At 52.5% G+C, this 27,513-nt stretch overlaps 1 protein-coding gene and 2 pseudogenes across 1 annotated transcript; 1 reads left to right on the top strand and 2 right to left on the bottom strand.

Moving 5' to 3' along the window:
- The window catches only part of LOC137464036 (zinc finger protein 208-like), a 1,110,012-nt pseudogene that overhangs the window by 123,923 nt on the left and 958,576 nt on the right, over window positions 1-27,513 (top strand).
- Window positions 1-27,513, bottom strand: part of LOC137464035 (zinc finger protein 850-like) — a 1,110,255-nt pseudogene that overhangs the window by 132,585 nt on the left and 950,157 nt on the right.
- On the bottom strand, window positions 5,542-6,524 carry LOC137464039 (olfactory receptor 14J1-like). Its single transcript, XM_068175367.1, has one exon. The coding sequence runs from the start codon at window positions 6,522-6,524 to the stop codon at window positions 5,592-5,594; it is 933 nt and encodes a 310-aa protein (XP_068031468.1). The 3' UTR covers window positions 5,542-5,591.

The raw sequence follows: 27,513 nt of genomic DNA, 5'->3' as shown, positions 1-27,513 counted from the left end.
GCCCATTCCCCCACGGTCTCTGGGCAGGGATGGCCTCAGTGGGAGCTGCTGACATCCTCAGCAACTTGGAGGCTGCTGCTGAATTTTACTGCTCCAGAGGCTTCTTGAGCCTCCAGCTCTTCAGTTCAGGAATTCAGTGTCCCAGAGCTCATTAACGTTCAGAACAGGTTAACAAGCCAAGCCTCTGGGAATAATGTAAGCATTAAAATGTTTTGTGGAAAATTAGACCAATTTCAGAAGTCTATTCCAAGTGAATACACTATATTTAAAAAGACAGTGAGATAAGGTTTTTCAGGTCCTGTTGGTTTTTTTTTTTCTGTTAATTCATTGATAAGTTCAATCTCCAATTGACACTGAATCCAAGTACCTCCTCATGCAGTTGGAACAGATATGAAAATCAAGACCCTTCATGGCTGACAATCAATCTGACTCTGTCCCTACCCCCACCCCACCATCTCCCCCATCCAAGCCCTGGCACTCAGAGCAGCCTTGTGCAAATCTGAGCTCCCTCCAGCCCAGGCTGCACCTGCAGGTTTCAGCTCCTTGGCTCCAACTCCCCCTGCTTTCCTTGGAGAATGAGCTGCTCCAGACACAGAGGGATGTTCATTTCTTGTCAGCCAACAAAGCCAAGGGAAGGCACAGCTCCATCAAATGCAAAAGTCATTCTTCTCTCTGGCTGTGCCCTGCCCCTGATCCCCACAGCCTGTCCTGTTTCCTTCATCCCTCCTTTGCCAGGGACTTTCTGGGACAAGGGAGCTCTGCTCTGGGGATGGAGGGAGGTCCAAGTGCCACCACTGGAATGGGAACCACAACTCATCAGGTTTGTGTCCTTTGGGGGTCAGGACCTGGTGAGACTCAGAGGCACAGAAAGTTTCTCTTCATGGCCAACAGACCATGGTTGAACAGGACACAATTCAATAACAATCACACTCTTCCCTGAGCAATGTGCAACGTCCCAGCAGTGTCTGATGAGTCCACCATCCACAAGTGACTTGCATACTAAAACTAATTTTAGACAAATGTGGTTCTGTGATAGATATAAACACAATTAAGTTCTTGTATCAGGATGCTCGTCCTGGAGTGGAGGCAAAACAGCTCAAACAATTCCTGATTTCCAAAGCTGTCAGTGGTGGATGGAGAAGGGAGGTCAGACTGCATTTGGCTTCTGTCTCCCACCTGGCCCCCGGTGAAGAGCCTGGCTCTGTGTTCTCCATCCCCTCCTCGCTGGCACTGCCAGGCTGGGATGAGGAGCCCCTCAGCCTTCCCTGCTCGGGGCTGGACAAGCCCAGCTCCCTCAGCCTCTGCTCACAGCCCAAGGGCTCCAGCCCCACCTTGGAGGCCCTTCCCTAACCCTGCTCCAGCTGCCAGACATCTTTCCTGCCCTGGGGAACCCAACCCAGGCCACAGGGACCTGGATAATCCATGCCCTTGATGTCCTGGTCACACAGCCCTGGCCCCTTTTCCCCATGTCAGGCTCAGGGGTGGATCCTGTGGAACATCCTTTGGTGGAGGCTGTGGCTCCAGGTGAACCAGGGGGATACCGGGGGACAGGGACCCCGCTGGGCATGAACAGCATTGGACTTGTTGGGAGAAACTGTGAGGGGGAGCTGGGGCGGAGTGACCAACCCAGTGACCTCAGACAGCCCTCCTGGGATGTCACACAGCCCCTCTGTGATGTCACAGCCTGCTCTGAGATGTCACAGAGATGGCCTATGATGTCAAAGCTTCTTGATAGCCTCACATAACCCACTCTATGATGTCATGGACCATTCTGTCATAGATCACTCATGGGATGTCTTAGCCCACTCTGTGACCTCATGTTACCAGATGATAAATTGTCTCCACCAGGTGAGCTGACACCTGGAGCTTGTTCTCCAAAACCCCAGGCCTATGGAAACCACACAATGCCCATTGTGTCAGAAGGGGAACTGGAAGTTCACCAGCCTCAGTGTCCTGCCAGCTCAGCCAGGCCCACTAGAACATTGGGGTCCACAACCACCAGGGACCACCAGAGAGACCCCCAGGACAGAAGAGAGCATGGGTAAAGGGGAGGGGAAATATGTTATGATTCTGGGGAAATGATTATCAGATATGTGTTTAGTCCAGGACAATCAATGAATATGTGTGCAAAATACAGAATATGAACAGAAACTTTCCTGTACTCAGCATGCTCGGCTTTGGGAGGAGCTATCCCCCGTGCACCCGGCTGAATAAAGAATGCTGCTTCTTAATGCTGCATTGGTGTGAAGGAGTTTTCTGTTTTACCAAATTTTTGGTAACACTCCACTGCCAAGGAAAGCTCTGTCTCCTGCTGCTCACAAACAGAGAAGGGCTCGTGGCAGATGTGGGGGTCGGAGGCTGCCTGGGGCACAGTGACCATGAAATAATCAAGTTTTCAATGTTCTGTGAAAGAAGGAGGGGCAGCAACAAAACTTCCACACTGGAATTAGGAAGGGCAGACTTTGGCCTATTTAGGATGCAGATTTGGGGAGTACTGAATCAGGTACTGATTTTTTAATGGGAAACAGCCCTTAAAAACAAAGGGGTCCAGGGTGGATGGACACATTTCACGCAAGTAATCTTAAGGGGGAAGGAGCAGCCTGTGCCACTGTGGCCAAAGATGAGCTGGTGAGGAAAATGACTGCCCTGACTGCCCATGGAGCTTTTGTGCGAACTCAAGGGAAAAAAGGACCAGCAACTCAGGAAGTGTTTAAGGATGTTGTTATGCCATGCAGAAAGAGAAGTTGAGAGGTGAAATCTCAATTAGAGCTTATCATGGCAGCCTTTGTAAAAAGAATAAAACATGTTCTTATAAAAGATTTATAACAAAAGGTAGGATAAGGAGAACCTCTACTCTTTACTGGATGCAGTGGAGAATATAGTAACGAAAGATAAGGAAAAGGCCAAGCTACTTAACACCTTATTTGCACCAATTTTCAATATTAGGACAGGTTGTCCTCAGGACAAGAGTTCTCCTAAGCTGGTAGTTGGGCACAGAGAGCAGAACAGCCCCTAATCCAGGAGGAAGCAGCTGGTGACCTGCTGGGCCACTCAGATTCTCCCAGGTGTATGGGATCAGATGGGATCCATCCTAGGGGGATGAGGGAGCTGGTGGATGAGCTCCCCAAGCTGCTCTCCATCATTTACCATCAGTCCAGGCTCCCCAGGGAGGTCCCAGAGCACTGGAGGTGCCAGTGTGAGCCCATCCCCAAGAAGGGCTGGGAGGAGGATCTGGGGAACTCCAGGCCTGTCAGCCTGACCTCGGTGCCCGGCAAGGTTCTGGAACAGATCACCCTGAGTGCCATCACAGGGCACCCACAGGATGGCCGAGGCATCAGAGCCAGCCAGCGTGGATTTCAATGTCTGCATGGATGATCTGGATGAGGGGATTGAGTCCAACATCAGCAAATTTGCAGATGACACCAAGCTGGCTGTGAGTATGGATCTGCTGGACAGCTCTGCACAGGGCCCTGGATAGGCTGGATCCAGGGCCCAAATCCAACCAGGTGAGGTTTAACAAGTCCATGTGCCGGGTCCTGCACTTTGGCCACAACAACCCCTGCAGCGCTACAGGCTGGGGACAGAGTGGCTGGACAGCAGCCAGGCAGAAAGGGACCTGCAGGGACTGATGGACAGCAGGCTGGACATGAGCCAGCAGTGTGCCCAGGTGGCCAAGAAGGCCAATGGCTCCTGGCCTGGATCAGGAATGGAGTGGCTAGCAGGAGCAGGGCAGTGATTCTTCCCCTGTGCTCAGCACTGGTTGGGCAGCACCTCGAGTGCTGTGTCCAGTTCTGGGCCCCCCAATTTAGGAAGGACCTGGAGGGGCTGGAGCGTGTCCAGAGAAGGGCAACAAGGCTGGTGAGGGGTCAGGAGCACAATTCCTTTGAGGAGCGGCTGAGGGAGCTGGGGTTGTTTATCCTGGAGAAGAGGAGGCTCACGGGACACAAGGCAGTGTCAGGGCACTGGTTGGACTTGATGATCTCCAAGGTCTTTTCCAGCCTTGTTGATTCTGGGATTCTCTGAAACCACCCTTGGAGCAGTTGCAGGAGGAGCCCTGGGCCGCCTCTTCAGAAGCTCCAGCAGCCCAGGTCCCTCAGCTTCTCCTCACAGCCCCAAAGCCCATCCTGTCAGTCCTGCAGAGCCTCTGCAGCCCCTCCTCACTGCCCAGAACAGGCAGCCCCACAGCCAGACACAGCAGCCCAGATGTGCCCCCCTGGCCTGGGCTGCCTCTGGCAAGGGAGCAGCACGAGGCACTGCAGGAGCCTGCAGACAATTCCTGCAGCACTTGTGGGATGATCCTGCTCCCCAAGGGCCATTCCCATGGTGCCAAGTCAGGAACTGGGATGGGGAGTGGGGCCAGACAGGAAAGGGCAAACAGGGATGGGCTGTTTGCAGGGGAGGGAACAGTAGTGGGCAATGGGAAGAAATATGTACTAGGGAAGGAAAAAGAAAGCAAAGGAGAAGCAAAGGAAATGCTCCGGGCAGTTTGGGGGTGGCTGCCAGGCAGCCCTGGCTCTGAGCAACAGCGTCTGCAGTGGGACAGGAAACTCCCAGCTGATGGGAACAAACTTTCTGGCTGAATGCAGAGGCCAGGACAAAGCTGAGTGGTTTCCCTGGCGTCCCCCAGCCCTTCCTGGCCCAGGGGCTGATGGCATTTATGCTCCCTCAGGTTCATGTCCCCACAGCAGCAGCATGGGGGTGCTCCCGCCTGCTGTGTGCAATGCAAACAGGGGCTCCTGAGCCAGCGCTGCCGTGGCTGTGCCTGCAAGGATGCGGCACCTGTGTGAGCTGGGGGAGAGGCCAGGGCTGCAGAGGGGGGATGTTGTTGGCAGCTCCATCAGGACGCTCTGGGACGCTGCCCTGGGCTGTCCAGCGCACTGGGGATGGATCAGCCCCTGCTCTGCTGCTCCTTCCCGTCTCCCCCAGGGCCCTTGCAGAGCACCAGCCATGCTGTGTGCACCCAGCCTGCCCACGGCCAGCCTGGGGCTGCTCACGGGGGTTTTCTGTGCTGAGCCTTGGCCTGGCCGTGTTCTTGAGAGAGCCTGGGCAAGGAGCCTGGAGCCCCCCGGCCCTGGCCTGAGGCGTCAGCGCTGCCCCAGCAGCGCTCATGGGCTGTCCCTGCTGCAGCCCCGGCACTGCCACCCCCAGGACTGTGCCCGGCCCCGAGAGCACTCAGGCCCTGCAGCAACACCAGGGCCACCAGGGCAGCGGGGCAGGGCCACGGGAGCAGCACTGGCAACACCAAGTGCTGCTGCTGCTGCTGGGCACAGCTGCTGTGCCAGCACTGATCTGCCCCAGCTCTGCACACAGACATTGCTGCTGCAGCTCCAGAGAAGGCAACAAAAGGGCATCTCTGCAGAAAACTTTGCTGGGAGTTCCTTGAGTTCATTTAAAGCCACCGAGAGTGCAGCCCCTCATTGACACAGCCACAGGGAAGGTGGGGAGAAACAAAGTGAGAAATGGCACAAACAATAACATTTCTTTGTGGACAATATGAAAAAAGAAAAATAAAAAAACCTACCAAATGAATCCAACAAGAAGTATCAAAGATTCTTTTTATTACAAGTGATTTGCAGAACTTGACTAGCAGTTTAATGTTCCTGAAAGCATCCAGTCATCAGTGTCCACACTGCAGCCTTGAGCTCCTGGTTCCTCAGGCTGTAGATGAGGGGGTTCAGGGCTGGAGGCACCACTGAGTACAGAACTGACACTGACAGATCCAGGGATGGGGACGAGATGGAGGGGGGCTTCAGGTAGGCAAACACTGCAGTGCTGATAAACAGAGAGACCACGGCCAGGCGAGGGAGGCAGGTGGAAAAGGCTTTGTGCCGTCCCTGCTCAGAGGGGATCCTCAGCACGGCCCTGAAGATCTGCACATAGGAGAAAACAATGAACGCAAAACAACCAAATGCGAAACACACACTAACAGCAAGAAGTCCAAGTTCCCTGAGGTGAGATTTGGAGCAGGAGAGCTTGAGGATCTGGGGCACCTCACAGAAGAACTGGCCCAGGGCATTGCCATGGCACAGGGGCAGGGAAAATGTATTGGCCGTGTGCAGCAGAGCATTGAGAAAGGCACTGGCCCAGGCAGCTGCTGCCATGTGGGCACAAGCTCTGCTGCCCAGGAGGGTCCCGTAGTGCAGGGGTTTGCAGATGGACACGTAGCGGTCGTAGCACATGATGGTCAGGAGAGAAAGCTCTGTTCCAAGGAAGAAGATAATCAGAAAAAGCTGAGAAGCACATCCTGAGTAGGAGATGGTGCTGGTGTCCCAGAGGGAATTGTGCATGGCTTTGGGGACAGTGGTGCAGATGGAGCCCAGGTCGCTGAGGGCCAGGTTGAGCAGGAAGAAGAACATGGGCGTGTGCAGGTGGTGGCCGCAGGCTATGGCGCTGATGATGAGGCCGTTGCCCAGGAGGGCAGCCAGGGAGATGCCCAGGAAGAGGCAGAAGTGCAGGAGCTGCAGCTGCCGCGTGTCTGCCAGTGCCAGCAGGAGGAAGTGGCTGATGGAGCTGCTGTTGGACATTGGCTGTGGCTGCACATGGGGGCCTGCTCAGGCAGAAAGGACAGTGACAAGTCAGGAGAGGCAGTATTTCAGGAATGTATTTTGACCGTCAGCTTATTGTTCTAAAACCTAGGAGAAAGGTTAGGAAATGTACTGGAGTAAATTAAGGATTATAGTAATATAAGTATATAATAGTAGGTTAATAGAGTTAATTGACTGTTTAATAGTGTTAAGTAAGGGTTATAGTTTTATAACTACAAAATAATAATTTCCAGAACTACTAATATATGGACAATGAATGAAAAGCAAAAATTATTCTGTCTCAACCTTCACCAAGCAGGAAATTAAAAGCACTCTCAGGAAAGCTCCTGACCTTTACAGCAATCCCAGATTTACCTTCTTTGGGAAGTGTCCTCTGGAGCTGTGCCCAGGCTGCTCTGGAGCTGGGACCAGCCCTGCCCCAGCCAGCAGCTCTCAGCAGCAGCACCTGCCCTGCTCAGGGTGGCTCCTTCCCCCCACAGCTTCTCTCCAGCGCTGGGAGCAGCTCCCCGGGCCGGCTGAGAGCTGTCCCTGGCAGGCAGCAGAGTCCCTGGCCCAGCACAGCGCCCTGGGCTGCAGGACCCTGCTCGGCAGGACAGCCCTGGGCACCCCTGGCTGCTCTGCACAAGAGATGATCAGAGAATGTACTCACAGGGTCTGTGGGCATTGGGATGTTCCAGCTGTAGGAGATCACTCCAGGAGCTGCAGCTGCATTGTCCTGCAGCCAGAGGTTCTTGTGCCAAGGGCTGCCAGGGATTCTGCCCCAGGCACTTCTCAGCACCTTCCCAGCCCTGACTGATGGAAGCTCTCTGTGCCTCTGTGCTGTGCCCGGGCTGGCTGCAGGCAGTGCCCCAGCCCTGCTGGGCTGGGAGAAGAGCTGCTCATCCAGAGAAATGTGCTTTTGAAGCTCTCCTTGGTTACCAGGATCACCCTCTGTGCCAGGAGCCCACCCCAGCTCAGCAGCACAGACACAGCACAAGGACTTTAATGACCCTCTGGGGCTTTGTGCTCAGGCCCTGAACATCAGGCCCTGAGAGGGAGCTGCAGAAACCTCTCCAGAGCTCCAAGTCAGAATCCAATTCCAAAGTTTCTTTGGCTTTTAATGGGTTCCACTGAGGGACACGGCTGAGAAAGTGTCCCCAGGCCCCAGGCAGAGCAGAGAACTGGAGGCACTGATGACAGGTGGGGACAAAGAGAAGCCAAGTCCTGGTGCCCTGGGGCACAGCAGGGTCTGTGCCACCAAGGGCTGTCAGGAGACACCTTGTCCTGAGGCACTGGGGCCTCCTGGCACAGCCCCAGCCAGGCTGGGCACTGTCAGCCCCTTGTCCTGCCCTCACATCCCCCCCTAGCCCACATCCCAGTGGCCTCAAGGATCTGCTGGAAGGAGTCCCTGGGGAGCCTTGCTCAGGAATGGCCCTGGGGGCTCCTTCCTGCTCCCAGGGACTGCAGGTTTTTCAAAGCACTTTGGCTTTGGCTTTTGCCTTGGAGTCTCTGAGAGCTTTGTGCAGTCATGGCCTCCAATTATCTGCTGTAATTAGTCCCTGGAGAGGCTTTGTCAGGAACAACACTCAGTGGGGCTCATTAATGCTTCAAGGTACTTCAGTTCTTTTAAGGTACTTGGTGTTTCCCTTTTGATCCAGACTCTGTGAGAGGTTTGTGCAATCATGGCCCCAATTATCAGCTTTAACGAGTCCCTTGAGAGCTTTGCGCTGACACTCAGTGGGGCTCATTGATGTATTGAGATACCCAACTTTTTTCAGTTACTTTGGATTTTCCTTTCCACACTGAGAGGTTTTTGTGCATCTTTGAGTCTCTGAGAGGTTTTTGTGCCATCCCAGCCTCTAATTCTCTCCTCCAAGGAGTCCATGAGGAGCCTGTGTTGGGGATGGACCTCAGTGGGTCCCATTAATGCTTCGAGAAACTTTGGGTTTTTACTCTGACTTTGACTCCTGGAAAGGTTTGTGCAATCTACTCTCAGGCCCTGAGGTTCCAGGGCTCAGCTCCAAATGCTCCACGGGGCTCATTAGGATCAAACAAGTCCTAAAAAATCCATGGCTCTGCCTTGATTTCCCTCTGGTCTGGTTAGGAAGGTTTCCTGCTGCAGTTATGGAGAATTATTTCAATAGCCTTCTAAGAAATATGCATTTCTATTTTAAAGAGTGTATTTTATTACTCTTCTCTTTAGGTGTTATAAATGAAAAATGATCCAGCCAAATTAATAAAAATAAAAATAATTTATTTTAGCAATAGAGATCTAACTTAGCCAGCCACACGGAAAAGGACAGTGCCGAGCCCGGGATCGGCGCTGAGTGCAAGACACAGAGATCAGCCTCAGCAGAGGTTTCACTCTATGCCTCCACACCACTATCCTGGTACAAGCGATTTTTATAGGGAAAATTTTGCCTGAGGCCAGGATTTCGGCATTTAGTCCTTTGTTTCATTTAAAGTCCCATAAGTTGAGGAGATTTCCTTCTCGGCACAAGGTAGAGAAATTCAAAGTCTGGTGTAGTGGAAACTCTTGATGAAATTTACGGGAACAGAGTATTCACATGTATCGGCCTGGGGGGATGATCCTGATGTCCATCTCGGGTCGTTCACGCGATGATCAGCGCCTGGGTGTCTCCATATCGCCTCAGATAAGGCCCATCTCCTGGCGAGCCACATCTCCTTGCTTGTAAATCAGGTTTCAACACACACTTAGTTTTGCCTGAGAAGGGGGGGGGCTTCTAATGCCAAGAGGTACATCCTAACAACTATTTAACATTATATATATATGAAGCAAGAAAATGGCGCGAATTATACCTGTTACATATAACATTAGGGAAGAGGTGATTGCAGCATTTTGTGATGGATACTGACCCAGGCACTCTCCTAAGGAGGTCTGGCCTGCTCAGAGAAGCTGTGCCTTGAGGTCTCACCCAGTGTGGACCACCTTGCTCCACATTCCCCAAGCCCATCCTGTCTCTCCACACTCACCTGGGACCTGCTTTGCTCAGAGAACTGGCTGCACTCTGGCAAAGAGGGTCATATATAATATGTATAAATATATATTATAATACTGGCTTTTTGAAAATATTGAAATGGATGCTATATGTATAATGTTAAAGTAATTTTGCTATAAAGATATAGTTTTTATTTCTTTTATTAACTAAACTCAGTAGTGAAATAGCTGATATAGTCATGCTTGTGGTAATGGAACTGCCTGCTTGTCTGGGATAGCATCCAGTGAACATATGATGGAGACCCCTGCTGCTGACATGCCAGTTATCAGCACCCACTGTCTGTAGAAAATATGGACCAAAGCCCAAACTGGAGGTGATAACAAGAACAGACTAAAACCACAGCCAGGAAATGTGCGTGCTCTAAAAAGGCAGACCCAAGGAGGAGACGTGCTAAATAGTTCTGGAACATGTAAACTAGTTTGGGGAAAAGTTTAAATATGCATCATTGTTTATGGATATGCAGCAGGCTGATGCAATAGAAAGGGTATGGAAAGGGCGTCTCTGAAATAGCAGGGGTGCTCTTGGCAGAATGTCAAGCACCGAGCCGTAAATCTTTGCTTTATTACCTTTGTCTCCTATTGTCCTTTTCTAAACTTTTAAATTTTACCAGGAGACTGAACCTCATTTTTCACATCCTTATTCAGTCTTCTGTTGTATTTTGATAAGCTTTTAATAAACCTTCTAAATTTTTAAAAGTCAGCATCATTTCTCACATCTATAAACTGAACCAGAGTGGGTTTGGATTTGTTATAAGGAGAAAATATTTTACAAAGAAAATGGCAAAAAACTGCAACTGTTTTTCCAGAGAAGTGAATTTCCCATCCCAGGAATGCTCCAAGAGCAGGAGCCTTGTGCAACCTGGCCCAGTGAAACCATCTCATCCCCAAGGACGGAATTCCTGTTGTGTGGGTTCTCTGATGTGCTGGGTGCCCTCACAATGCTTCTGGCCAGAATGTCTGCTGAGGGCAGCCAGGCTGCTGCAGGGACAGTGACCTCACAGCCATCACCATTCCAGTGCTGGTACAAGGGGTTCCTGGCCAGGTAATAATTGACACAGACTCCATGCATTCACAGAAGGCTGATTATTTTCTTTTAGTAAGAAACCCTTACTTTTTATACCCTAGTTCGCTACAAGTGGACCTAATTGGTCCTTTAATTAAAACACTATCACCATTGGCTAATTAAGAAACCACCCTTTGGTAAACAAATCTCCATAACACATTCCACATGTTCACAACACCAGGTGCAGCAAGTTAAGAGAAGAATTGTTTCTCATTCTTTTCTCTGATCTTCTCACAGCCTTTCCCAGAACCATGTCTGGGAAAGTTGTCTGTTTGTCTCTGTGGCCAGAGAGCTGCTGCCACAATCCAGCCCCGTCCCCTGGGCCTGGCTCTCCCCTTTCCTCTGCCCCTTCCTTGTCTCTGCTGGCAGGAAGAGTTTTGTCATTAATGTCCTGACCCCAAGGTGCTGGTGACAATGGCTTCCCCATCAGGCTCCTGGAGCAGAAGTAGCTTTCCAGAGCCCAGCCAGAAATGAGCCCTGAGGCAGCAGCTCTGCAGTGCTGGCCACCAGGCTGGCTTGCCAAGGGAGGCTTCTGGCCATGCCCTGCAAGCAGCTGCTGCTGCCAAGGCGCCTTTGGTGCCTCAGGCTCTCCCTGGCACAGCTCCCAGCACGGCACTCTGCCCTTGTGCCCGAGGCCTTCCCTGTGCTGGGGCTGGCCTGGGGCTTTTCCTGCAGTGGGACCCGTGGGCACTGCCCGGCGGGGCAGCAGCGGGCCCTGCCCGTGCTGGGGCTGCTCAGCGCAGCTGCCCCGGCCGGCACAGGGGCTGTCCTTGGGCAAGGCAGCTGTGCCGGCAGGGCCCGGGAGCTGTGCCGGCTGTGCCGGGCTGCCGGGGCTGCGGGACAGTCCCGCCGTGGCTGCGCTCACCACAGCCTGGCCTGCTCGGCTGCTTTTTCTTTCTAACCCTCCTGGGGAGGCTCTGAGATCTTCCCTTCCCTGATGGAAGTGCAGCTGCTGCCAAGGAAAACGTCCCCATAGTGACTCAGTGCTCCCTTTGCTTCCCAGCTGTGCCATCTGCCGTCCCTGTCCAGGAGAGCTGCTCTGCATGGGAGGAAGAGCCCGAGGGAGAGGCTTTGAAGATGGGCCAGCAGCAAGAGCAGGGAACGGGTGTTATAAGTTAAAGTAAATAATTTGTCTGATCCTTTAGGGATTGATAAAAATAATTTTATTGATTACAGCAAGCAATGACAAGCAAACAGCACTGGGTGCAGCCGGGGAGTCAGTGCTCCGCCAAGGCTCACACCGCTTCCCTTTTCCCACGGTCCTTTATTCTCCCCCTTCTTCCGCGTTTGTGGCTTTTCCGGGAGTACTCTGCGCGTGCGCCTCCAGTTGCTAGGGGGTCACCGCCTGCTCTCTGGTGGTCGTCTGGATGAAGGCTCTCCTCCTCTTCCTTGATGGGGGTTTATGACCCTGTAACAATCTTTGCATAGATGGTTACACACCTCCCGACCCTCGTTGTACCATCAACTTCAGGAGTCAGCATATCCTCGGGTTTCCTGTTATTCACAAAAAACCTCTTCCTTTGCCTGAGTTCCTGTTTAATGATGAACAAAGAGACTTCTCTTATCTGTTACAAGGGGTCTGGAACACAAGTCCTGTGAGGAATGACTGAGGGAGCTGGAGTTGTTTATCCTGGAGAACACTCAGAGGTGACCTTATCACTCTCTGCACTCCCTGAAAGGTGGTTGCAGTCAGGTGGGGGTTGGTCTCTTTCTCCTCACAGCAACTGACAGGACCAGAGGACAGTGTCTTAAGCTGCACCAAGGGAAATTTAGGTTGGATATTAGGAAAAAAGTTTTTTATGGAAAGGGTGATAAATTCCTGGAACTGTCTGTCCAGGGAGGTGGTGGAGTCACCATCATGGGATGTGTTTAAAAAAAGACTGGATGTGGCACTCAGTGCCATGGTTTAGCTGAGGTGGTGTTAGGGCATGGGTTGGACTTGATGACCTTAAAGGTCTCTTCCAACCCAGCAATTCTGTGATTGTGTGACATCACAGACCAGGTTGTGACATCATATAGTTGGCTGTGACATCACTGCTGTGTTATGTGACATCACAGCGCAGGCTGTGACATCAGAGCATGCCTGTATGACATCACAGAGCAGAGCAAGCTGTGAGGTCAAAGAGTGTTCTGTGACATTATAGGGTGGCTGTGTTCCATCACTGAAAGTGTTGTGACATCACAGGGTGGGTCTGTGAGCCCACAGAGGTGCTGTGTGACATGTTAAGTGAGTTCTGCCATCACAGAGCAGGCTGTGACATCACAGAGCAGGCTGTGACATCACAGAGGAGGTTGTGATGTCACAAAGTCACCTCTGACATTACAGGCTGGCACTGTAACATCACAGAACGGGCTGTGAGGCCACAGAGAAGACTCTGCCATCATAGAAAAGGGCCCTGTGACATCACAGAGCAGCTGTGTGATGTCACAGAGAAGGCTGAGACAATACAGAGTGGGTTGTGCCATCACAGAGCTGACTGAGAAATCACAGAGCAGGCTGTGACATCACAGCGAGGCTGCATAACATCACAAAGGTGGCTGTGACATCATAGAGCTGGCTGTGACATCACAGGGTGTCTGTGACATCACAGGCTGGGCTGTGACGTCACAAGCTGGGCTGTGACATCACAGGGCAGATTTTGTGACATCACAGAGCAGACTGGGACCTCAAAGAGCAGGCTGTGACATCACAGGGCACCTGTCTGAAATCACAGGTGGCCTGTTACCTCTCAGAGTGGGCTGGGTGACATCACAGGGCAGCTGTGTGACATCACAGGGGCTGTGTGAGGTCACTGGGGAGGTCACTCCACCCCAGACCCCCTCCCAGTTCCCCCAGAGAAGTCCAACGCTGCTCGTGCACAGCGGGGTCCCCTGTCCCCCCGGGTCCCCCCGCCCCCGGTGCCGCAGCCTCCCCCAGAGGATGTTCCACGAGATCGACCCCAGAGCCTGACACGGGGACGGGGGCCGGGGCTGTGGGGGGGGGGACAGGGAACCCCTGGCCGTGTCCCTGTGTCCCCCAGGGCCAGAGCCTGGGCCAGGGCTCCTTCACCCTGTTACCAACGAGGGCTTGAGAGCACTGAAAATATCCCCAGCATGGGATCAGCAAAAACCAGATTTAATACTACGTGACAGCACCACAAAGTTCCTTGGCAAGAGTCACTCTGCTCCTGACTGGACACTGCAGGTACAGAAAATGAAACAAAGCAACAACAAAACCAAACAGAATCCAGGCAATCAAACCAGAAATGAGCTGAGTCCTGGGGCTTTTATTGCTATGGAAAAGAACTGTCCTTCTCGTCCAGGTGCTCATGGCCGGAATTGGGATTTCACCTCCTACATTGCCTACGAGTCGCAGGCTGAAGTCAGGAGCTCTCTCCATGCCCAGAGGGAGGAAAAGAGGGAAAGTGGGTGAAGAGCTCTCCTGTGCAGAGCCAAGGTCCAAGTGCCCCTGCAGTGGGAACCACAACTCATCAGGTTTGTGTCCTTTGGGCTCAGGGATGGTGACACTCAGAGGCACAGAAAGGTTTCCGGCCAACAAACACAAGTTGAACATTTGAACAGTTTAATAACCATCACAGCTCTTCCCTCAGCTCTCTGTGATGTCCCAGCAGCATCTGACATGTCCCCCATCCCCGAGGGATTTCCGTATAGGAAAAGTTTTAGACAGAGACCCAATAAAAGGTAATTATGTGATAGATATAAATAAAAGTAAGGTGTTGACTAATGTGATATTTATTTGAACTTCAGAAAGATTTGGCAACTCCCTGAACCTCAAAGAATGAAGCCAGCCAGTTGAGAGCCCCTTGAATTACCAGAGAACACCTAGATGAGGAAATTTGGGAGCAGCAGGAAGTACATAGATGCAGCTGGTCTAGTGAAGAGATGTCATTAGAAAGGACCATTTCAACAGGAGAGCTGGAAACACCTGAAGGAAGTGGGAGATGATATAATAGGAGAATACTGGTGACTCAAGAAGATGGGTAGATAGATATTTCTCCTCATTCTGCCATCATTACACTTCCAGGAATTCCTGTTCCTAGAGGGAAAACATTGGTGTTTCTTGAAAGTACTCAAGTGACACAGATAATAAAATGTCCTTGTATAATATGAAATGTACAAGTACTAAAACCTGTGCCCCTTTCCAGGCAGACATCAGCTGTGTGCCCATGACCAGGCAGTGCCACTTGTGCCCTGAGGTGCCGAGCTGGGATTGGATCTCTCAGAGAGGAGCTGAGGGAGAGCAGAGCACCTTGCAAGCTGCAGGTCCCTGCCAGCCCCGCAGGGCTCCTGTGCCATCAACATCTGCTCTGCTCCAGCCTGAAACAGGGCCCAGCATGGTGCCGGGACCATCAGAGAGCTGAGGTGTGTGCTGAAATTCAATGCCCTCCCCATGGCGCAGCAGCCCTGCATTTCCCTGCTCCAGCCTTGGTCTCCAGCACAGCCATGGAGGCTCTTTGGGCTCCTGAGTGTTCCTGCTGTGTCCATGCCCCCAAGGGCACAGAGCAGCCTCCTCTCTCGGGCACTTGCCTGTTTTCCATGCCTTGCACAGGCGCTGGCCCTGCCCCACAAGGCCTGGGTTGAGTCCTGCCCTGCACGCTCAGCCAGGCTGGGATGGACACTGATGGTTTCTGTGCCAGGCTCTCTGAGCCCAGCCCAGCTCCCTGCAAGCTCTGCCAGCTGCCCTGAGCTCTGTGCAGCACCAAGGGCCTCTCCCCAGCACAGCCCAGCCGGCTCTGGCCCCACAGCTCTGCTCAGCCCAGGCTGCTCTGGCCACTGGCCCCACGGCCTCAGCCCCTGGCCAGGGCACAGCAGCAGCTGCAGCTCAGCCAGGACTCAGCCCCAGCCATGGGGGAAGGGGCTTGGCCAAGGCCAAAGGAGGCTCCCTGGCTGCCCTGCTCCCCTCGGGCTGAGGTGCTGAGAGCTCTGCAGCCCCTGCTGCCATCCCATCTGCCCAGGCCAGCACAAGAGCCCGGCCTTGGGGCCCTCCAGAGCTGCTCCTGCTCCAGGCCCAGGGCCCATCCCAGAGCTGGGGCAGCCACAAAGCTGTCTTAGGGTGACGTTATGGTGCTTGTATCCCCAGTCATGTGTTCTGTTTATGCCTGATATTATGTTCTGCGCCATCAGGACTGACTCTGAAAGTCAAGGATTGTTTTGTCTTTTTATCAGCCGGCTCACTTCCCACCATGGTCTGTGTCTAGGAGAGGCTTGGCTTGCTTGCTTGCTTGCTTTTCGCTTTTCTTTTGCTTTTGCTTATTAGTTAGTTTAGCTAGGCTAGGCAGTCCAATTTTTACCCTGGATTGCTTTTTTTCCTCCTTCCCTTTCCCTTTCCTGAATAGCATCTGAACCTGCTCCAGACCGGGACCTGGGAAACGCCAAGAGACACCGAGAGCCTGCACTTTGTGACCTGCAGCAGCCATCCCCAGCACTGGAGACTGAGAACTGGACAACCACCCCCAGGAGAGACTTTCTGAATTTGTCATCTCTTCAGAACAGTGAAAGAGTTTTGTCATCTGGTGTTGTTTTTGTACTGGGGAGTGTTTTGCTTGTTAAATAAACAGGTTTTTTTCCACTACTCTCCGAGGGAGTTCTTCCCAAACCAGGTGGGGAAGGGGCCGTGAAGGTTTGCTTTCTGGGGGCTCCTTCCGGAGGTCTTCTCCCAGATTTGCCCTAATCTAGGACAATCTAATCTGTGCCCATTTCTGTTCATAGCTTCTCTGATGGGGATGGAGACTCAGCCACTTGGAGGTTGCTGATGAATTTTACTACTCCACAGGCCTCTTCTTTCTTGAGCTCTTCAGTTCAGGAATTCAGTGAGAAAGGCTCATAAAGATTTGTTTAAAACTTCCAAACAAGAAAAGCCCATGGGAATAATTGAAGTTTTCAATTCTTCTGTGATGAATTAGACAGATTTCAGTAGTGTATTTAAAGTGAATATACTGTTTTGAAAACTATGCAGAGAGAACTGTTTTGTCCTGTTTTCTTTTCCAGTTTTTCCTGTTTAGAGATGGATATCAGCAATGTCCAATTGATTTTGACCCCCAGCACCTCCTAATGCAGTCTGAATAAATGTGAAAATCAAGACCCTTCATGGCTGACAATCAATAACAATTTGTCCCCACCCCCTCCCCACCATTTCCCTCATTCAATCCCTGGCACTCAGAGCAGCTGAGGAATGGAGTCACACCCAGGGGTGTCCCCAGGGCTCAGGATTGGGGCCAGGTCAGTGAAATCTCTTTATTGCTGATCTGGACAAGGCCATCGAGGGCACCCTCAGTCAGTTCCCAGGTGAGCCCAAGCTGGGTGGGAGTGTGGCTGTGCTGGAGGGCAGGAAGCTCTGCAGAGGGATCTGGACAGGCTGGAGCCATGGGCCCAGGACAATTGGATGAGGTTCACCAAGGCCAAGGGCCGGGTCCTGCCCTGGGCTCACAACCACCCCAAATCCCTGGCTGTGCCCTGCCCCTGATCCCCACAGCCTGTCCTGTTTCCTTCATCCCTGCATTGCCAGGGACTTTCTGGGACAAGGGAGCTCTGCTCTGGGGATGGAGGGAGGTCCAAGCGCCACCACTGGAGTGGGAACCACAACTCATCAGGTTTGTGTCCTTTGGAGTCAGGAACTGGAGAGACTCAGAGGCACAGAAAGTTTCTCTTCATGGCCAACAGACCACGGTTGAACAGGACACAATTTAATAACAATCACACTCTTCCCTGAGCAATGTGCAACGTCCCAGCAGTGTCTGATGAGTCCAGCATCCACAAGTGATTTCCACACTAGAATTGATTTTAGACAAATGTGGTTCTGTGGTAGAAATAAATACAATTAAGTTCCTGTATCAGGATGCTCATCCTGGAGTGGGGGCAAAACAGCTCAAACAATTCCTGATTTGCAAAGATGTCAGTGGTGGATGGAGAAGGGAGGTCAGGCTGCTTTTGGTGTTGAGGAAATGCTGAAACCAGCCTGACTTATTTCATCTCCTCCTGGCCTGGCTGATCTCCCCTCTTTCCCCTTCCACCCATTGGCTTTTGCCTCCCACCAGGCACCTGGCGAAGAGCCTGGCTCTGTGTTCTCCATCCCCTCCTCGCTGGCACTGCCAGGCTGGGATGAGGAGCCCCTCAGCCTTCCCTGCTCCGGGCTGGACAAGCCCAGCTCCCTCAGCCTCTGCTCACAGCCCAAGGGCTCCAGCCCCACATTGGAGGCCCTTCCCTAACCCTGCTCCAGCTGCCAGACATCTTTCCTGCCCTGGGGAACCCAACCCAGGCCACAGGGACCTGGATAATCCACGTCCTTGATGTCATGGTCACACAGCCCTGGCCCCTTTTCCCCATGTCAGGCTCTGGGGTGGATCCTGTGGAACATCCTTTGGTGGGGGCTGTGGCTCCAGGTGGACCGGGGGGATACCAGGGGACAGGGACCCCGCTGGGCATGAACAGCATTGGACTTGTTGGGAGAAACTGTGAGGGGGAGCTGGGGCGGAGTGACCAACCCAGTGACCTCAGACAGCCCTCCTGGGATGTCACACAGCCCCTCTGTGATGTCACAGCCTGCTCTGAGATGTCATAATCTGCTCTGTGATGTCAGACCTCTGCCCTGTGATGTCACAGCCATCTCTGAGAAATCACAGAGGCAGTTTATGTCATAGCTGCTCGATAACCTCACAAAAACCACTCTATGATGTCATGGACCATTCTGTCATAGACCACTCATGTGATGTCATAGATCACTCTGTGACCTCATGTTACCAGATGATAAATTGTCTCCACCAGGTGAGCTGACACCTGGAGCTTGTTCTCCAAAACCCCAGGCCTATGGAAACCACACAATGCCCATTGTGTCAGAAGGGGAACTGGAAGTTCACCACCCTCAGTGTCCTGCCCGCTCAGCCAGGCCCCCTGGAACATTGGGGTCCACGACCACCAGGGACCACCAGAGAGACCCCCAGGACAGAAGAACACATGGGTAAAGGGGAGTGGAAATATGTTAATGATTCTGGGGAAATGATTATCAGATATGTCTTTGGTCCAGGACAATCAATGAATATGTGTGCAAAATACAGACTATGAACATAAACTTTCCTGCACTCAGCATGCTCGGCTTTGGGAGGAGCTATCCCCCGTGCACCCGGCTGAATAAAGAATGCTGCTTCTTAATGCTGCATTGGTGTGAAGGAGTTTTCTGTTTTACCGAATTTTTGGTAACACTCCACTCCCAAGGAAAGCTCTGTCTCCTGCTGCTCACACACAGAGAAGGGCTCGTGGCAGATGTGGGGGTCGGAGGCTGCCTGGGGCACAGTGACCATGAAATAATCAAGTTTTCAATGTTCTGTGAAAGAAGGAGGGGCAGCAGCAAAACTTCCACACTGGAATTAGGAAGGGCAGACTTTGGCCTATTTAGGATGCTGATTTGGGGAGTACCGAATCAGGTACTGATTTTTTAATGGGAAATAACCCTTAAAAACAATGGGGTCCAGGGTGGATGGACACATTTCCAGAAAGTAATCTTAAGGGGGAAGGAGCAGCCTGTCCCAGTGTGGCCAAAGACGAGCTGGTGAGGAAAATGACTGGCCTGGCTGCCCATGGAGCTTTTGTGGGAACTCAAGGGAAAAAAGGACCAGCAACTCAGGAAGTGTTTAAGGATGTTGTTAGGCCATGCAGAAAGAGAAGTTGAGAGGTGAAATCTCAATTAGAACTCAACCTGGCAGCTTCTGTAAAAAGAATAAAACATGTTCTTATAAAAAATTTATAACAAAAGGTAGGATAAGGAGAACCTCTACTCTACACTGGGAGCAGCCTGTCCCAGTGTGGCCAAAGATGAGCTGGTGAGGAAAATGACTGCTCTGACTGCCCATGGAGCTTTTGTGGGAACTTAGGAGAAAGAAGAGGTGCATTAACTTTGGACAGGTCAGGCAACTTAGCAATTGTTGAAGGATGTTATTAGGTCATGCAGAAAAAAAAGGAAAGAGGTGAAATCTCAATTAATTAGAGATTAACATGGCCACTTCTGTGAAAAATAATAAAAATGTTTACATGAATAAATGATTAGAATAATATGGTATAACGGGAACCTCTACTCTTTATTGGATGCTGTGGAAAATAGAGTAATTAAAGATAATGGAAAGGCCAAACTATTTAACACCTTGTCTCAATTTTCAATATATGGACAAGTTGTCCTCAGGACAAGAGTTCTCCTGAGCTGGCAGATGGGCACAGGGAGCAGAACAGCCCTCTTGAATCCAGGAGGAAGCAGCTGGTGATCTGCTGGGCCACTCAGATGCTCACAGGTGTATGGGATCAGATGGGATCCATCCTAGAGGGATGAGGGAGCTGGTGGATGAGCTCCCCAGGCTGCTCTCCATCATTTACCATCAGTCCTGGCTCACCAGGGAGGTCCCAGAGCACTGGAGGTGCCAGTGTGAGCCCATCCCCAAGAAGGGCTGGGAGGAGGATCTGGGGAACTCCAGGCCTGTCAGCCTGACCTCGGTGCCCGGCAAGGTTCTGGAACAGATCACCCTGAGTGCCATCACAGGGCACCCACAGGATGGCCCAGGGGTCAGAGCCAGCCAGTGTGGATTTAAGAGGGGCAGGTCCTGCCTGAGTAACCTGTTCTCCTTTTATAATCAGGTGACCCAGCTCTGGATGTGGGAAAGGCTGTGGATGTGTCCATCTGGACTTTAGCAAAGCCTTTGGCAATGTCTCTGACAGCATTTCCTGGAAAAGCTGCATTGTTACACTGTGGGGCCTCCTGGAACTGAGGGGTTTCACCATTTTGACACTGCAAAACCAAGGAGAGCATTGGGAGAGTCCAGGGCCCAGTGGAACCAAGGGGCCGTTCTGACACTGCGGGGCCTCATGGAACCAAGGAGACATTGTGACACTGCAGGACCTTGTGGAACCAAGGGGCCACTGTGACACTCTGGGGCCTCAAGGAATCTGGAAGGCTGTTGTGACACTGTGTGGCCTCGTGGAAACAAGGAGTCCATTGTGACACTGAGGGGACTTGTGGAACCACAGAGAGCATTGTGACAGTGTGGGACCTCATGTAACCATGGGGCCTTTGTGACACCCTGGGGCCCCATGGAACCAAGGGGCCACTGTGAAACTCCGGGACCAAGGAGAGCATTGTGACACTGTGAAGCCCCATGGAACCAAGGAGTCCATTGTCACATTTTGGGGCCCCGTGGAACCAAGGAGACCAGTGTGACAGTGCAGGGCCTGGTGTAACCCAAGAGACATTGTGATACTGAGGGGCCACTTGGAACCAAGGACATCTTTTGCAGATGACTCCAAGCTCTGCTGGAGAGTAGGAGGGCTCGGCAGAGGGACCTGGAAGGCTGGATCCAGGGGCCAGATCCAGCAAGGTGAGGTTTAACAAGTCCAAGTGCCGGGTCCTGCACTTTGGCCGCAGCAACCCCTGCAGAGCTACAGGCTGGGGACAGCAGCCAGGCAGAAAGGGACCTGCAGGGAACGGTGTGGCCAGCAGGACCAGGGCTGCTGTGCCAGCACTGATCTGCCCCCAGCTCTGCACACAGACATGGCTGCTGTAGCTCCAGAAAAGGCAACAAAAGGGCATCTCTGCAGAAAACTCTGCTGGGAGATCCTTTAGTTCCTTTAAAGCCACCAAGAGTGCAGCCCCTCATTGACACAGTCTGTGGCCACAGGGAAGGTGGAGAGAAAAAAATGAGAAATTGCACAAACAATGACATTTATTTGTGGACAACATTAAAATGTAAAACAAAGAAAAAGAACCTCGAAAAGGAAACCAAAAGGAAGTACCAAAGATTACATTTATTGCAAGTCATTTGGCCAGCAGTTTAATGTCCCTGAAAGCATCCAGTCATCAGTGTCCACACTGCAGCCTTGAGCTCCTGGTTCCTCAGGCTGTAGATGAGGGGGTTCAGGGCTGGAGGCACCACCGAGTACAGAACTGACAGGGCCAGATCCAGGGATGGGGAGGAGATGGAGGGGGGCTTCAGGTAGTAAAATATACCAGTGCTGAGGAACAGGGAGACCACGGCCAGGTGAGGGATGCAGGTGGAAAAGGCTTTGTGTCGTCCCTGCTCAGAGGGGATCCTCAGCACGACCCTGAAGATCTGCACATAGGAGAAAACAATGAACACAAAACAACTAAATGCCAAACAGGCACTAACTGCAATGAGCCCAAATTTGCTGAGGTAGGAATTTGAGCAGGAGAGCTTGAGGACCTGGGGTATTTCACAGAAGAACTGGCCCAGGGCATTGCCATGGCACAGGGGCAGGGAAAATGTATTGGCCGTGTGCAGCAGAGCATTGAGAAAGGCACTGGCCCAGGCAGCTGCTGCCATGTGGGCACAAGCTCTGCTGCCCAGGAGGGTCCCGTAGTGCAGGGGTTTGCAGATGGACACGTAGCGGTCGTAGCACATGACGGTCAGGAGGAAAAGCTCTGCTGAGATGAAGAACACAAAGAAAAAGAGCTGAGCAGCACATCCTGTGTAGGAGATGGTGCTGGTGTCCCAGAGGGAATTGTGCATGGCTTTGGGGACAGTGGTGCAGATGGAGCCCAGGTCGCTGAGGGCCAGGTTGAGCAGGAAGAAGAACATGGGCGTGTGCAGGTGGTGGCCACAGGCTACGGCACTGATGATGAGGCCGTTGCCCAGGAGGGAAGCCAGGGAGATGCCCAGGAAGAGGCAGAATTGTAGGAGCTGCAGCTGCCGCGTGTCTGCCAGTGCCAGCAGGAGGAAGTGGCTGATGGAGCTGCTGTTGGACATTGGCTGTGGCTGCACATGGGGACCTGTTCAGGCAGAAAGGACAGAGAAGATTTAGAGGAGATACCTGTAACCAAAATCAAAGCCATTTCCCATACACCCTCCTCTGTGCCACAGACAGACACCATTTTGTGTTCAAGAGTTCTGAGGTTTTCTTTTTAAGAACACCCCTATCACTGCTGGTGTTCTTGCATATCAGAAACCCTCAGAATTTCTGCTGCCCCCAGGAAGAATAGAGCAAGTTCTGTGAGTCAAAGTGATGAGAGGAGAGGAAGGGGAGATTGTCTGTCATTCTGACTTGTTCAGAGTTTCTCTGGGCTTTAACCTCTCTCAGGTGGAGGGTGATCACCTTCCCACGCTTCCCCTAAAATGTCACCAAGCACTGCTGAGAGCAGATGGATCCACCCCAGCCCAGCTCCACATTTGTAGCCAAGGACTCACGTTGCTCATTTCACCAACCCAGCAGCATTTTCCGTGTCAGAACACCTCTGCCTTTCCCCATCAATCTTATAACTCAGAGATACTCTAGGACAGGTTTGCACCCTGGATTGGAGCTCCCAGCTTGGACTGAAATCTCAGGGAGACTTCCAAGTGTCCTTCTGATGGCATTGGATGAAGGGAGATGCAGCTCCTTCCCTGGCTGCACTGACAGCATTGCCCAGAGCCGGGCACTGGGGACAGCTGTGTCACCCTGAGCCAGCTGTGCCCCCTCCCAGAGCCCCCAGTGCCGGGCAGCTGCTCCCAGCCCTGTGCTCTGCAGAGGGAACTGGGCCCGGGGCTGCAGAGCTGCCCCACGGCTCTGCTGCAGCTCTGCCTGCACAGGAGGGGCTGCACGCCTTGGAGCCCCGGCCCTGAGGGCAGAGGCTTGGCTGGGGGGACAGGAGGGAGGGGGCTTGTTCAGAGGGAGGGGCTGCACTGGAGGGGATCCTCTGGACATCTCTAAACTCTCCCTGCCACAGCATTTCTGGGTTTTGTTTTCTCTCCTTCCCTGATCTTCTCTCTGCTTCCTGGGGATTTTCCTCCTGCAGGTGTTTCCCTGTGCCTGAGCTCTCCCTGCCAGCACTCACAGACCCCAAATCTCTGTGCACTCTCCTTGGCCTGACAGAACCCTGCCTGTTTGCAGGGCACTGCCTGGGGGCAGGTTCTGTTTGCATCTTGGAGAAAGGACAGCTCAGACTGAGCCTGATGGCTCCAGCAGAGGTGATGCTGGTGCTGTCCATGGGCAGAGTGGCTGCAAGCACATTAGGGATCTACTGTGAACCTATTGATCCCTAAAAGTAATAGTTTGGATGTCTGAGGCACTTGTCAAAATTCATAATCAACCATTAATAGTTATCACCCCTCCCCACCATTCTTCAATAGCACGAAGCAATACAAAGTCTTTGGAAGTTTCCTCATTTTTATCAAAATCATTGTCTTGGAAATATTCTGTGACTGATCAGAACCCCTCAGCATGTCAGAGCTTCATGAGCATTTCACCTGACCTGCATCAGAAATACTCAGAGTTGTACTCACAGGGTCTGTGGGCATTGGGATGTTCCAGCTGTAGGAGATCACTCCAGGAGCTGCAGCTGCATTGTCCTGCAGCCAGAGGTTCCTGTGCCAAGGGCTGCCAGGGATTCTGCCCCAGGCACTTCTCAGCACCTTCCCAGCCCTGACTGATGGAAGCTCTCTGTGCCTCTGTGCTGTGCCCGGGCTGGCTGCAGGCAGTGCTCCAGCCCTGCTGGGCTGGGAGAAGAGCTGCTCATCCAGAGAAATGTGCTTTTGAAGCTCTCCTTGGTTACCAGGATCACCCTCTGGGCCAGGAGCCCGGCCCAGCTCAGCAGCACAGACACAGCACAAGGACTTTAATGACCCTCTGGGGCTTTGTGCTCAGGCCCTGAACATCAGGCCCTGAGAGGGAGCTGCAGAAACCTCTCCAGAGCTCCAAGTCAGAATCCAACTCCAAAGTTTCTCTGACTTTTAATGGGTCCCACTGAGGGACACGACTGAGAAAGTGTCCCCAGGCCCCAGGCAGAGCAGAGAACTGGAGGCACTGATGACAGGTGGGGACAAAGAGAAGCCAAGTCCTGGTGCCCTGGGGCACAACAGGGTCTGTGCCACCAAGGGCTGTCAGGAGACACCTTGTCCTGAGGCACTGGGGCCTCTTGGCACAGCCCCAGCCAGGCTGGGCACTGTCAGCCCCTTGTCCTGCCCTCAGCGTCCCCCCCTAGCACACATCCCAGTGGCCTCAAGGATCTGCTGGAAGGAGTCCCTGGGGAGCCTTGCTCAGCAATGGCCCTGGGGGCTCCTTCATGCTCCCAGGGACTGCAGGTTTTTCAAAGCACTTTGGCTTTGGCTTTTGCCTTGGAGTCTCTGAGAGCTTTGTGCAATCATTGCCTCCAATTATCTGCTGTAATTAGTCCCTGGAGAGGCTTTGTCAGAACAACACTCAGTGGGGCTCATTAATGCTTTGAGATACTCAACTTTTGTAAGGTACTTTAGATTCTCCTTTGCACACTGAGAGGTTTTTGTGCCATTTTGAGTCTCTGAGAGGTTTTTGTGTCATCCTGGCCTCCATTTCTCTCCTCCAAGGAGTCCATGAGGAGCCTGTGTTGTGGATGGACCTCAGTGGGTCCCACTTATGCTTTGAGACACTTTGGGGTTTTCTTCTGACTTTGACTCCTGGAAAAGTTTGTGCAATCTCCTCTCAGGGCCTGAGGTTCAAGGGCTCAGCTCCAAATGCACCACGGGGCTCTTGAGAATCAAACAAATCTTGAAAAAACATGACTGTGCCTTAATTTCGCTCTTGTCTGAGGCAGTTCATCAGGAAGTTTCTGTATTGGTTTTGGTTCACCAATTTGAGAGTGGCTAATTACCAGGGCACTCACTAGAATATATTTACTCATTTCCTGCTCTGAGATAGGATTAGGAGAAAGGCAAAGTGGGCCCAAAACTTTAAAAGGGTATAAAGTAAAGTTTATTAACAGTAACTAAAATAAAGAGTAATATGAATCAGAACAAAACTTTCAGAACACTTCCTCTCTCCATACAACCTGACAATGAAGAGAGAATAAACCTAAAATTTCAGTCAGTTTACCACCATCTAGAATAGTCTTTCTTCACTTAGGGAGAGAAGCTCCTCTTGTAAATGTTATGAAGACTTCTCCACAAGAAAAGAGTTGTCTCATGGCTTTTTAGTTCCACGAATAGCAGCTGCCAGGAAAAATCTGGAATCATGAAGTCCCTCCCATTTTTTCACAGCTTTTCCCACAGCTGTGTTTATCAGCCATGTCAACTTATGGGGTATTAGTTTACAGATGAGCTGTTTAAGAGCAAAGGTTCTCTTCATCTATTTCTGAAACCATCTTCATCTCTTGAAACAGAGGTCGTCTTCTTCTCTCCCGGAGGGCATAGGTTCTCATCACTCTGCTGTCTTTCATTGCTCAAACTTCTCATGGGATCACAGCTACTTCAACATTTCCTTACATTAGCATGGAGGCCTTTACTGAACAAGTCATCTCCCAATTCTTTTCAATGTGTAATAGGGAAAAAGAGAGTCTGATGTATCAATTACATCATCCTCCATAGCTTTACCAGAGGATTTCAGCCCCAAGATCAAGGCATCTCCTCATCCCTCCCATCTGGGACTCAACTTCCTCTTCACTGACCTCAGTGTCTTCATGTTGCTCCTCTGTGTGTGCCTGCACTTTGTCCTTTTCTCTCACTCGAGGGAGGATGGAAGCACTGGAAGAGTCAATATCTCAGCCGGGGCCTGCAGATGGTTCCGTGACCCCGGCCGGGCTCGGTACTTGCGGCCGGAGCTGTTTTACCATGGAGGTTTCTGCAGCGGCTGCGCTGGGGCTGTGTCAGGCTGGGCCGCGCTGGGGCAGGGCCAGGATCTCAGCAGCCAAGCCAGAGCACAGCAGCAGCACGGCCGGGGCCCATGGCTTCTCCTCCCCTGCCCGCTGGTTGCGGGCGAACCCCAAGGGCGGCAGAACCTTGGCCGAGCCGGCCCGGCCCGGGGCTGCTCCTGGGGCCCGGCGGATCCTGGCTGGGCCCGGGCTGGCGGCGGGGCAGGGCTCGGTAGCGGCCAGATGTCAGCAACCGCAGCCACGGCCCGGCCCGGCCTCGGCCCCGCGGCCTCCCCTGCCCTGCCCGGCAGCCGATGGGGCCTGGCGGCTCCCTGGGAAGGGGCCCGGCCCCACGGCAGGAGCCGCCCGGCCTGGCCTGGCTGAGACGGGGGCTGGGCCGGCCTGGTCACCTCTTTGCTGGCCAGAAGGGAAACAGACCCAGCCAGGCTTCTCCATCTTTAACTTGTGTCTTCACAGAGGCGTACACCGAGGAAACTGCTAGCAGCTTCTCTCAGGACATCACTTCTGTGATGCAAAACCACCACAACAGCACAGAGCACAGAGCTCCTTTGTCCATATGTAGTGGTCATGTGCACAAGGCCCGAAAAGCCCAACTTGGGAGATCTCTGGGCACTCTCCAGGGTGTTTTCAAATGAAAACATTCAGCTCATAGTCTAAGAAAATCACCAGAGCATAGAGCCAACCTGACCTGTATATCCTGGCCAATTTGTCTGGAAGCAATCCTTGGATATACACAATTTGGGAGGCCAAATTCTAATTTTTGCCATGGTCATTGGCAAGAAGGCTTTTTTTTATCCATAGGAAGGAAGGAACAGAGCCCCTCTGTTTCAGAGGCAGATGAGAGGTGACCACTGGAGGCCAAGGCCAGCCAGAGCTGGCAGGTTTTTCTGAGAGATACCTTTGCATGGAGGAAATTTTTTAGGGAGCTTACCAATTTTGGCAATGGGCAGCTGAAAAGAGGGACAGTTCTTTGCCTTAGGAAGGAAAGCATGGAGCTCCAGTGTTCCAGGAGCTGATGAGAGGCAGCTCTTGGCATTCCAAGATCAGCCGGACCTGTCAGGTGGCCCCTGGGAGGCCAAGCCAGCCAGACCTGTTCCATGTTCCCTCGGTTCCATGAGGCCCCACTGTGTCCCAATGGTCCCTTGCTTCCATGAGGCCCTGAGGTGTCACAATGCCCCCTTGGTGACACAAGGCCCTGAAGGGTCAGAATGGCCTCCATGGTTCCATCAGGCCCCACAGAGTCATAATGGTCTCTGGGTCCATGAAGCCCCGCTGTGTCACCATGGCCCCTTGGTTCCATGGGCTCCAGTGGTGCCAC

The sequence above is a fragment of the Anomalospiza imberbis genome, chromosome 35 (assembly GCF_031753505.1).
Source record: "Anomalospiza imberbis isolate Cuckoo-Finch-1a 21T00152 chromosome 35, ASM3175350v1, whole genome shotgun sequence".
In the NCBI taxonomy this organism is placed as follows: Eukaryota; Metazoa; Chordata; class Aves; order Passeriformes; family Viduidae; genus Anomalospiza; species Anomalospiza imberbis.
This window is presented reverse-complemented; position numbering and strand designations above follow the sequence as displayed.

Coding starts and splice junctions, on each gene's coding strand:
- LOC137464039 (XM_068175367.1), bottom strand. CDS start 6,524: ATGTCCAACAGCAGCTCCATCAGCCACTTCCTCCTGCTGGCACTGGCA.